General features: G+C 38.0%; 1 protein-coding gene across 1 annotated transcript in view; it reads left to right on the top strand.

Moving 5' to 3' along the window:
* The window catches only part of LOC126263057 (Down syndrome cell adhesion molecule-like protein Dscam2), a 551,657-nt gene that overhangs the window by 527,460 nt on the left and 11,776 nt on the right, over positions 1-12,421 (top strand). Inside the window, exons 33-34 of the mRNA XM_049960035.1 lie at positions 1,037-1,198; positions 6,690-6,810. Coding sequence (XP_049815992.1) covers positions 1,037-1,198; positions 6,690-6,810 — 283 coding nt within the window. The remainder of the gene's footprint in view (positions 1-1,036; positions 1,199-6,689; positions 6,811-12,421) is intronic.

Raw genomic sequence — 12,421 nt, 5'->3', positions numbered from 1 at the left:
AATTCACATATAAAGAGTTATTGAAATTTGCAAGCTTTTGGAGTCAGTGTGTCCTTCTTTTGGCAGAAGGATTGAAGGGGAAGGAAGAGGGGTGAAGGAAAGGGCTGATGAGGTCTAAGAAATCGGGAGAGTTCAGAAAAGTAACACACAAACCTTTTTGTAAGTGTGTTCTCCTGCCGCCACTTGGCGAGTGGACTTTTTTATCTACCCACATAAAAGATGCAGATATATATATTAGGTTATCGGTGTCTTCTGACAGTGTTGGAATGATTTGGTTCGAGAGAGGACTATCCTGAAAACTAGTTAGTAACAGTTCCTTAAATTTTTGTAACAGCTATTTGGAGACCTTGTGAAACTAAACTGCTAAATTTGTTAGAACCATTCGACTGAGCTGAATCTGATACTATCTTCTTTTGTGCTTTATCTCACTAGTGGCCTGCTTATGGCAATATGTCCTAAACATTCTTGTGACACAATATTTGTCCTCCTTTGGAACCTTTTAACTTGGAATTTGAGGCAAACACATTTGATGTGACATTTATTCCTGCCATAATACTTTTTTCTACTATCCAGTCAATGTTATTTACAAGTAAGCATTGTACATGATTTCATGTTCCACAGAATTTGTGACTCAGTTTCTTATTCATGTAGCCATAGGGCCCATAGTTGCTTTGTGACTTGTCTTCATAGTCTCTTCCATTGATTTTCTTCTTCTCTGTCACTACCTCTGTCCCATTTTCACTTACATTCCTTGAGCTGACTCCTTGCCACATTTAACATCTCATCAATTGCTGTCACTTCCTTGTTGATTTATTTCCTGATCCACGCCATCATAGTTTTTCTGAGCAGTGTTCTAGTGAGTTTATTGCCTAATCACTCTGTAATCCCATTACCTTTCATCCTTTCCTCTTTTTGTTAAATAAACAACCCATAATCCTAAATCTAATATTTCTGAGCTTTTGTTCTTTATGGTCTTAGTACAATATGTTTTACATCATTATGCAAAATGTAATCAGTGTGCATGTCATCTTTTCAGTAGACAGTGAGAGGCAGTCAGCTCTCCACAGACATGGCAGTATTAAGCAACAGCACACCAAAGGTGAAATAAGACAGAATTCTGAGTCTGACTCAAGTGGAAGTCCATCTGTAGTAAGCAGCTACAGAGTGCCGATCAAACAGCCTGTTGGAAGAAGTCTAGGTAAGCTGGATAGTATTTCTCACTGTCCTGTAACAAGCGTAGCACTGCCTTTCAACATTCTCCTCGTAGTATCAAACAATATTACAAGGTGTACAACTTTGCTTCCACAGTTTTTTCCCCAACATTTGAGGCTTTAATGAAACAAATTGGTTTCACATGTATCATTCAAAGTATTTTCCATCGCTGGCCACTACTTTCTCCCATCTTTCAGGCAGTGTACGAATCCCGCGTCAAAAAAATTGTTCATCTTTTGAAGCAATCCACGAATCAATCCAATTTGTGACTTCTTCATGAGATCGCAAGCGTTGGTCTGCCAGGCCATGCGCCATTGATCTAAACAGGCAATAGTCAGAGGGAGCAATGTCTGGAGAATATGGCGGGTGGGGTAGGACTTCCCATTTTAACGTTTCCAAGTACATTTTGACCTCTTTTGCAATGTGGGGTCGAGTAGTGTCGTGCTGCAAAATCACTTTATCGTGCCTCTCACTGTATTGTGGCCGTTTGTCTTTTAACGCTCTGCTCAAACACGTTAATCACATTCGATAATGAGCACCTGTGGTTTTTTCACTTGATTTTAATACCACATAGTACACGACGCCGAGCTGGTCCCACCAAATGCAGAGCATGATCTTGGAGCCGTGAATATTTAGTTTGGCCGTTGACGTGGAAGCATGGGTGGGACATCCCCATGACTTTTTGTGTTTAGGGTTATCGTAATGAACCCATTTTTCATCCCCAGTCACAATCAATGCAGAAAGCTCTTCTGTTTTTGCCTCTGACGCAACGGTTCACAAACACACAAATGGCGTTCAATGTCTCTTGGTTTCAGCTCACATGGGACCCAAGTTCCTTCTTTCTGAATCATGCCCATAGCCTTGAGATGTTTTGAAATGGCTTGTTGTGTCTGTCCCACTAATCGTGCCAATTCTTCTTGAGTTTGATGCGAGTCTTACTCAGCAATGTCTCCAATTCTGCATCTTCAAAAACATTCTCTCTTCCACCACTATACTGGTCTACAATATTAAAATCACCGTTCTTGAAGTATTGAAACCACCCACAACATGTTCTTTCACTAATAGCATCCTTACCATACGTACTCGAGAGCATTCGATGAGACTTAGCTGCTGTGCTCTTCATACTGAAACAAAACAGTATCACCTCCCACAAATGACGAGAATTGGGCTCATAAACTGACATTTTCAATCAAGAATAACTTTATGATTCAGACACAAATCGACTAATGTTTGGATGAGGTTATGTTGACTGAGGTCTGCGATCTGTTTCTTTTGACTGATACTTACCACTGTTGCCACCTATTGGCAAATGGCAGAAGCAAAGTTGTACACCTTGTATGAAAAGATAGATTGCTACTCATCATACATAGTACACATTAATATATGTAAAAACAAAGATGATGTGACTTACCGAACGAAAGCGCTGGCAGGTCGATAGACACACAAACAAACACAAACACACACACAAAATTCAAGCTTTCGCAACAAACTGTTGCCTCATCAGGAAAGAGGGGAAGGGGAGGGAAAGATGAAAGGATGTGGGTTTTAAGGGAGAGGGTAAGGAGTCATTCCAATCCCGGGAGCGGAAAGACTTACCTTAGGGGGAAAAAAGGACAGGTACACACTCGCACACACACACATATCCATCCACACATTTTTAAACAAAAAACTATCACTAACTGTTCACCAAGTGTTATTATTTTTGGAAATTTGGATCTGTGGCTGGAATACACTCAAAACACAAGAACTTAGAACCACTCTAGGAATACAAGTACTAATAATAGTAATTGACTGCATGTAGCCTAACACTGTTGAAATTGTGGGGCTTGTTAGCATTACTAAGGTGCACACTGACCATTTAAGACTCAAATAGAGATTATATATTAATAGTAAACAGTGAACACACTTAAATGTGTAAAGCAATGTCAACTAAAACAACTGTGCAATCAAGATCTTATCATGATTATTTAAGTGCTGAACAAAATGATTGTTGGTCTATTAATGAGATTTCATGCCTTATGTCACTATAATTTTATGCCTGTTATTATGATCTGGCTTATATCATAGGTCATACAGTCTTGTGCTGGCCAACAAACCTCTAACACAGTCACTGTATCTGACAATACACTTCAGAAGTATATCTAATAATCTACATACATGAATGCCTTAGCACACTTTACTAGAAGGATGACAGTGTTCTCTTATTGAAAACATGATCATCATGAGTTGTAGAGGTGCCCAAAGACAGTGGATTGTACCACCGAAACTGGTTACAAACAAATAAAAACTAATACACAAAGCTGAATGTATTATCAGTATTGCCATAAATATACAGCTGCTGACACAATACCCATCAGAAAATGGATGTATGAAAAAGACCAGTCTTTGTCTCCCCCTGCAGTTCTCATCATCCTACAACTTCCTATGTTATCAGGTTAGCTAGCAGCTTCTGGAGCCTTAATACATACTGCAACAGCTTGGGCCTTCTTATTTGCTTCCCTAATCTCCCTAAAAATGCTCCAGATCACACAGTTTATTCTCATCTTTAATGTTGAACATCCTTTTATGGCACTGCATTCCAAACTGATCAAGTTCCCTCTTTCCAATTTTACTTGTTGTCTGTCTCTCATTTTTGTACAGCACTGTGATCAAAGAATACAATTTTAGCTTCACAGCACACCAAATAAAAATGAGAAATGGAAATAATGGAGTATACAATTTGCCAATTATTAGTTTAAGATGAGAAGATAATTGACAATAGTTTGGAGAAACTAAAGAACATCTGTGAACAATACAGTATGATGACAAATGTTAAAAAGGCAAAGTGAGTGTGGTTTACCAGTGGAAAAAATAAAGATAAATGTGAATAGTGCAAAAGAGATATGAAATAGGAAGTCAGATGTGTCTGTGATTTTAAATAGGCACCAATATGAGATACAAGAAAGTCAGAACAAGAATAGCAAAGGCAAAATAAAAATTTTGTAGAACAAAATAATTCTTGTGCATCCTCTGATTACCATCTGTGATAAAGATTAATGTTTGTGTTTCTTCAGAGACTCCTACAGAAGCTTGACTGAATACAAACCTCCTAGCTGTAAAGCCAAGCCAACTGAGTTAAAATTTTTGAGAATTCAACAGCTGTCACTGCCATCACTTTCAGAAGTTAAAGCTACTGACTGTGAGGTACCCTTATATGCACAAAGCAGTAGAGCTCAGACTCTTAGAGAGGTGGAATGGCTTTGAAGGCAAGTCAAGGAGTACACAACATATCGAGGCCTTGGGAAGATTGTGGGGAGGGGGGGACATGAATTTCATCTGCTTCTGTAATAATAATTGTTTCCCAATGCAAGTGCTGTCTGCTTTAGTGTAGTGTGATACCCAGAAGCAAGGCGTTAATTTCTTCAACTCAGGGTAATTTCTTTGTTTATTCAAATTAATATTTCTGGTTTATAGTCCTTATTTTTTGTTACTTCACTGTATCACAGAATCCAGTAACAGTGAACACACTTAAATGTGTGAAGCAATGTCAAATAAAACAACTGTGCAATCAAGATCTTATCATGATTATTTAAGTGCTGAACAAAATGATTGTTGATCTATAATGAGATTTCATGCCTTATGTCACTATAATTTTATGCCTGTTGTTTTTCTATCTAATGTTCGGAACGTCTTCTATTTGATAATTAGTGCACTAATAACCTATATGTACTAAATCATAGTTTAGTATAAGTTATATAATTTGTTGAAGGAAATTTTCCCCACTTGCAACAGACTGTGATGCAGAAATCAAGACCAATTTTGTGTTTTGAAAGTAATCTTTTAAGCTATTTCTGTGACATACTAATTTGTCACTTTCTTTAGTGTGAAGAAGAATGTAATAAGTGATATTGAAATAAAAAATAAGCTGACAACCTTTAATAATTGTTACAAAATTATCATTGCTGCATGTCTGAGGTAATGTACATTTTCACTCTTTGCACGTCATTGAGTGTTATCCCTCTTGATGGAATCTATGTAACACAATGAGTAAAGAAATGAAGTTTCAAGTATTAAAAAAAAGGAAGATCTGGGTTTAGTTTCTTATCGATGATGAAGTCATTAGGTGAGTAATATAAGCTGGGAAGGAAATTAGCCAAGTACTTTTTAAAGAAGCCATCATGGCATATATCTTAATCACTTCAGGCAAATCGCGTAAAACATAGGTCAAGGGACCTGATAGGATATGAACCCTATTTCTTCTGAATCCATATGCCGGAGCTGTTTCAAATTACTCAAAGTTCCACAGTTTTGAATTTTGGGGTTGATACTCACTTACTTGCTACTCTTGATTAATTGTTTGTCTTCAGGCAGAGTGATAAAGTCAAACATGGTCTTAAATCCTTTTCTAATACAATTTTGTTCTGTCCTTCAGCATGTTAAACTAAGTGTACTATTTGCTCTACTCATATTTCTTTATTGTTATAAAATCGTAATTGCTCTCGAGTACATTTATCTTCTTTTAAGCTACAGTGATCACACAGTTTTCCTTTTTCTTTTCTTTTTTTAACTAAAATTTAGATTTATTTGTACTTTTGGTATTATCATTTACCACCCCCATCCCTCTGGTCAAAACCTACTGCTTTAATATCACCTTCTCTTTGGCACTGGCCTCCTAATTACTGACAGTAAAATATGTATCTTTGGTTTACACGCTTCACAGTTGACTTCATGGATTCCAGCTGATATAAATGATCACATTCATTTAATTAGTGACTAAATCTATTCCTTGGTAAGATCTCAGCATATTCAAATAACTTATGCTACTCACTTCAATTAAGGCACCCATGGGTACCAAAACTGTAGGAGGAGGACTGTCTTGAAATAGAATTTGGGACAGCGGTGAATACAAAGCTAGTAGTGGTGCGTTTGATATGGAGGAAGGTTTCATGGAGCTGCTGGAGTGGGGTGAGCAGCAGTGATTGATTGGGCATTAAGCTGAGAAGGACTTGGGTGAGTAACATTTGAGTGTTGAGGTACTCCTACAATGTTGAAATGCTTTCCTTGCCATGAGTCTAGAATATGAAGCTGACATCAGTACATCCAAAACACATAAGGGGTCCTCTATGTTATAAGGATAGGATATGTTCTCTGTTCTCTGGAGATGCTATTGCTGTTTTGTGTGTGTGTGTGTGTGTGTGTGTGTGTGTGTGTGTGTGTGTGTGTGTGTGAGTGTGTGTGTGTGTGTGTGTGTGTGTGTGCAGGGGGGGGGGCAGAGAGAGGGGGAGGGGAGGATATCTGGATATCCTTTTCTGTGCGCAATCTGCCAATCTGCTGTTCAATGCATCTTCTATTTGTTGATTTGTCATAATAAACATACCATAACTGTATTCCATGCCAGATTTTCAAAAGTTAATAGAAATTATGTAAACTTTGCTGTCTTTTTAGTTGCAATAGATCAAGAAACTCCTGGATACTAATGTGTTCTCCAACTTTTGCAGAGATATACAGGGTTGACTCCAGCACTGAATCAAATGAAACATCACCCCATTTTCAAAGAAGACCAATGCCCCATCAGTTTACTGCGGAACACAGTGACAGACAAATATCATCTCACAGCAGGTAGTCAAGGTTTGTTTCTACAAACGTGTACATTCTCAGTTTTACAATGTCCTGCAGGTTATCAACTAGATGATTTTAATTTGTTATTAATAAAATTTCAAAGATTATGTATAAAATATGCATTATTCATTAGGATTTTTTGTTGCTGGATACTTTTTCAGCCTGTACACTTCTGGTAACTGCTGAAACTGATTTTATAGATTATAAGTTGACTCTCTTCCTAGTAATCTCTTCCTTCTTGTAGAGTAATAAGCATGTGTAGTTTTTCCATGAAATGCATTAGAATCATATTTTATCTAAATGATGGCCTTCACCTTTCATACAACTGTGCAAGTACTTAGACCATCCCTTTCCCAGAACAAGTTTCCTGAATTTGAACAACAGGCTTCACACAGATGTTTCTTTTTAACAAAACCATTTATATACTCAGTTCCCATAAAGCAGCACAGAAGTTTGTAGTATCTTTAACCATAACTTTCATGGTTCCTTCTGACCATCCACCCCCCCCCCCCCCCCCAACCCCCCTCTCTCTTCTCAAATTTGCTTTTTCTCAGCCCTCTTACTGTCTTAGAGCATATTTATGCCATATACCCTACAGCACTTCTGCACACAAAAATATATTTGTTCAGCATTACATGTGCTACATTATTTTAATTAGGATTCACATTACTTTAAGATAAAAACTGCATTAAGTTTTGGATTATAATTTTGGTCAGAAGAATCAGCTGTCTGATTTTCTAAAGAATCTTAACTTACGTACAAAGAAAACGACATGGTTTCCCCATGTTAAACAGCTGTCTATTATGAGTACATTTTTGTTCTTTACTTTTACTCTCATGTTACAACATGTATTCTCCTTATAAAGTAAATGAGAGACACCCACCAAGTAGTGTGTAACACTTACTCTGACCCTGGCAATTGGAGCAACATGCTGTGATATGAATACCACAAGACACATAATATTCAACTTCTTCTCACACACTCATCCTGGTCTTTGGGCCCCAATTCAAAGATTGCTTACACTGGACCCATGGTGCACACAACTCACCTGATGTAAAACTTGACCCTATCATGGCATACCAAATGTTCAAATAACTTACAGATTACAGGAGACAACTCAACAAAAAGCAGAAGCATTGAGTCATTGGTAGGCACACACAAAAAGAAGAAAACTTGCTCACTTCTGGAGTAATCCTTTTTCCAAGATAGAATAAAACACACACACACACACACACACACACACACACACACACACACACACACACACACACACAGCAGAGAGGGCACACCCATGTCCCTACACGGTGCCGACTGGATGAACTGTGCCGGTGCTGCATTTTTGGCAGGTGGACTTGGCTGTGGTCAGTATTGCATCGGGTGAAGTGGGTATGGAGATTGAGTGTGGGCAGTTAGTGGCTTGGAGGGAGCTCTCACATAGCCCACTGTCTCCAAGTCTTCCACTCAACCTTTTCCCTGCCTCTGTTCTGCCAACGTCACCCAATTCACATCTTCACGTCACATTCAGTGGGCACTGCTCCCCACTGACTCCGACATCTGTGCATCGTATGCCTAGCCTTTGTACCTGTCACCCCTCCCTCTCACATTTCTAGCCAGCAAATTGGCTTCCTGCTTCCCAGTTGCTAGCTACCATCCTCAGTCCCTCTACCCACCCTACCCAACACAACCCCCATCCCAACTTAGTCCACCTGACAAAATGCAGCACTGGCATTGTCTGACCAGCCACTACCCTATAAAGCATAAGTGTGTGTGTGTGTGTGTGTGTGTGTGTGTGTGTGTGTGTGTGTGTTATCAAAAGTCAGAATTTATATTATGCTGCCCCTTCTAAATTATATGGCCTTCTTAAGATTCATAAGGAAAGAATAGGGCTATTGTCAGTAATATAGGCATTCAGACATATCATGTAGCACACCTTGTTACTCTATTGAGCTCACTAGTAGGGCAGCGTATATGCCCCATAAATAATTTGGTACATTTCAGAGTGATTACAGGGACTGATTTTGACTAACTGTAATTTATTTGTAAGTTTTGATGTGGTCTCTGTTTCTCTTCACTCAAACTCTTGTTGGATTCATTATGGTTAATTGGGGTTTCATTTTATGTTGAATTAACTAACCTATTTTGACATGTGTTGATTTCCAATTTTGTTTTACTCAGATACAGTTTCTATGAGCAGTCAGATATAGTTCTGAAGAGGAACCCTTTATTAGCTATTGTTGTGTTTCTCACGGAAGATTTCAAGTAATGTGTTCTGGAGTCAGTGGGATTGAAACCTGCATGCTTTTTTAGACATGTAGATGGTATTTTTGTTTCCAGAATGAAATTTTCACTCTGCATGTGCACTAATATGAAACTTCCTGGCATATTAGAACTGTGCGCTGGACCAAGACTCGTGCTCGAACTCGAACTCAGATCTCCCTACTCTGAATCTTGGTCTGGCACACAGATTTGATCTGCCATGAAGTTCTGGGCTTTTATTATTTGGACTTGTAGCAATAAGAATTTCCACAGCTGTTTATAACATCTCACTTCAATACAACTAAACTTTTGAATTACTAAGGAGGTGAAAGGGATGGTTGCCTTCCCTTCTTTTATGTCTTGGTCAAGAGGAAGAATGATGGTAAATTGAGACACGCTGTTTGCAGAAAACCAACTCTCACTGACTTGTATATTCAAGGTAATAGTTGGCTCTATCTCAGCATAAAGGCATACTTCACACCTTGTCTGTCAGGCTTGGGGGTCTAATCATAAAGCACATGCCTAGTAACTGAAGAGTCCTGGTTGGTTGACAGAATATTCCACTTTTGACTTTAACCCAGCCTTCACCTCTCAATGATATGAATATTTTCCATGAATGGCACATGGATCGGTTTCCATGTTAAACAATAGGTCCCCTTTCCTTGCTAGGCCTACTGAGGTAAGTGAAAGAAATGCAGGTTACCAAAGTAGCACACAATCCAAAGACTTGCACCAGGCTGTTGAGCTAAGTCTAGTTATTAATATACCCCTCTTGCAGTTGCCTTTCACCAGAGGGGTTATAGTGAAAGACAAATCAAATGTCTGTTGCCCTATGAATTGTCACGACAATGCATGCACATGGTTATTGTGGTAATGTATTACCCACTCAGTATGAAAATCGCTGATCCATAAACAAAATGCAAGTTCTGCACGGCAGAGCTCCAGGTGCGAGATGATAATAACATGTGGCTTCCAAAAGGACTGTACATTTTCTGAGAGAACACAGTGTAAAGTGTTTCCAGACCACCATCTAGGATTAGAGCCCTTTTAGGGGCTGTGAAGAATGATCTTGGTTTGCTTAAGATATGCTGAGAAAATCAGGCTGGCATCTCCCATCTGTTTTAGTTACAACTGTACTACTACTAATAATTATTTTTCTTCTTTTCTATTTCTAAGTGTTATTTGGTTCCAGTTTTCTGTAATATGCATGCGTGATGTAGGCACGAGTCTATCCATTTGTTATTTACATCAGATCTCATTATTACAGCTGTCCTCTCAGATTATCTGATTCAAACAAAATTAATTATATTATTCCAAACCATGTTTACCAGAAATTATGCTTAATTAGAGAATCTATAATAGTACATAACATTTTGAGCTAATAAATTGATTTGATAATGATGACACCACTCATTGTAAAGACTGGCATTACGACTTTTCAGTAACATAGTTAAAATCCTGGGACAATAATTAACTTACAAAATAACTAACATCAAATTTCAGAAGTAGGCCCATTTTCCATTGCATATTTCGCCCTTGTGCTTGTTAGATTCCACTCTTTGCCATTATACTAATTTTTCTGCACAAGGTGGCATACTTCATTAATCAATTACAGTAACCCATAAGTTCAGATTTTTGCACAATTTACCATATTTTCAGTATTGTATTTTTACTCGTAAACAGGATATTTCTAATGTGGACATACAAAATGGTTTCATGAACTTTTCTAATTGTCTATACCACCACATATTTCCAAAAACAAAATTTTTATCAATACTTGTAGTCCATCCTGAGTAGCAAAATCTACCCTAGCAATTTTTCAAGTCATCATACAGTTCCTGAATAATAATTTATTCATACACCAGTCTTTAAATAGTCAGGCATCACCCAAAATAGTCAGTCTGTGACCAGCAAGTAACTTCATGCTATCTGTGTGAAAGTTCCAGTAGTGAATAAACGATTAACATTGATGTCAGGTTTGCTCCTGGTAATTACTCATGAAATGGTTATGTGTAACATGTCTGTGAAAATACGCCTATCAGAGTCCATGAAAAATCAGTAGTTTTGATGCCTAGGAACTTACAAGTGTTTTCTTTAATTCAGGTTGATGAATATTTGACTAAATTTTGTTGTGGTTTGGAGGGATGTTGAACCTTCATTGCCACTGGAACAGTTGATTGTTGGACACATTGATCTTCGGTAATCAGTGTGCTGAGTGAAATATTGCTGTGGGACTTCCTTTGAGAAAATTCTGCAAGACAGTTTGTTTTTTTTTTTTTTTTTGGTCTTAATACGAACAATGTACTGTTCCACAAGTACTCATTTTGTCTCGAGAACTTGTTATGCCTGGTGTTGAGTCTTCATGCATATCTCTGAACAATTGTGCTTGAACTACTTTACAATTTATCTGATGAGTTCTGCCGAGTACCAACCTGGCTTATCTTATGAAGTTAAGAAACTGGTCATCGTACCAACAATAGGACTCTGAGGATTATGAATGCGTCAAAAAGTGAAACCAAAATTGTGGTATTTTGTACATTTGTTGAGTAACAATGTACTGTTCCACAAGTACTCATTTTGTCTCGAGAACTTGTTATGCCTGGTGTTGAGTCTTCATGCATATCTCTGAACAATTGTGCTTGAACTACTTTACAATTTATCTGATGAGTTCTGCCGAGTACCAACCTGGCTTATCTTATGAAGTTAAGAAACTGGTCATCGTACCAACAATAGGACTCTGAGGATTATGAATGCGTCAAAAAGTGAAACCAAAATTGTGGTATTTTGTACATTTGTTGAGTAAGCACAATCCAGCACTCATTAAGATTTTCAGCTTTACAACTAAAACTGATGTGTTGCTAAAGAGGTGATGGAAAAGTGACTACGAAAATCATGTCGGTCGACTTAACAAGGTGTCTGCCATCTCCTACGAAGTTGTGGTATGCCATGCATTGGTCAGATGATCAGCACCATGGAGGTCCCATTATATAGAACATAAGCATCATACATATACAACAGATGAGCAAATCTGCAATTGCAGAACATTGCATTGTCATCTGATGGAGTACAACAACATAGAGATTCTGGTGTACCCTTCCATTTGGGATAGTGTTATCAAGGAGATTAAATTAATAAGTAACTTCATATGCCTCTACATAACAGAGTTTTCAAGCATCATGCAGCTAATCTTTCCCTTTACTGTTCCACTCACAAATGGACGAGGGAGAAATTATAGGCTGCATGCTTCCATATGAGCTCTTTTGCAGTTGTTGTATGATATCTACATTGGTGGCAGTAGAATTTTTCTACAGTTTCTAATGATGGTCACTTCTTTAAAGTTTCTCAATAATTTTTT

Source organism: Schistocerca nitens, chromosome 1 (genome assembly GCF_023898315.1).
Source record: "Schistocerca nitens isolate TAMUIC-IGC-003100 chromosome 1, iqSchNite1.1, whole genome shotgun sequence".
In the NCBI taxonomy this organism is placed as follows: Eukaryota; Metazoa; Arthropoda; class Insecta; order Orthoptera; family Acrididae; genus Schistocerca; species Schistocerca nitens.
Note: the sequence above shows the minus strand (reverse complement) of the source record. Positions and strands in the feature narration are given on the sequence as shown.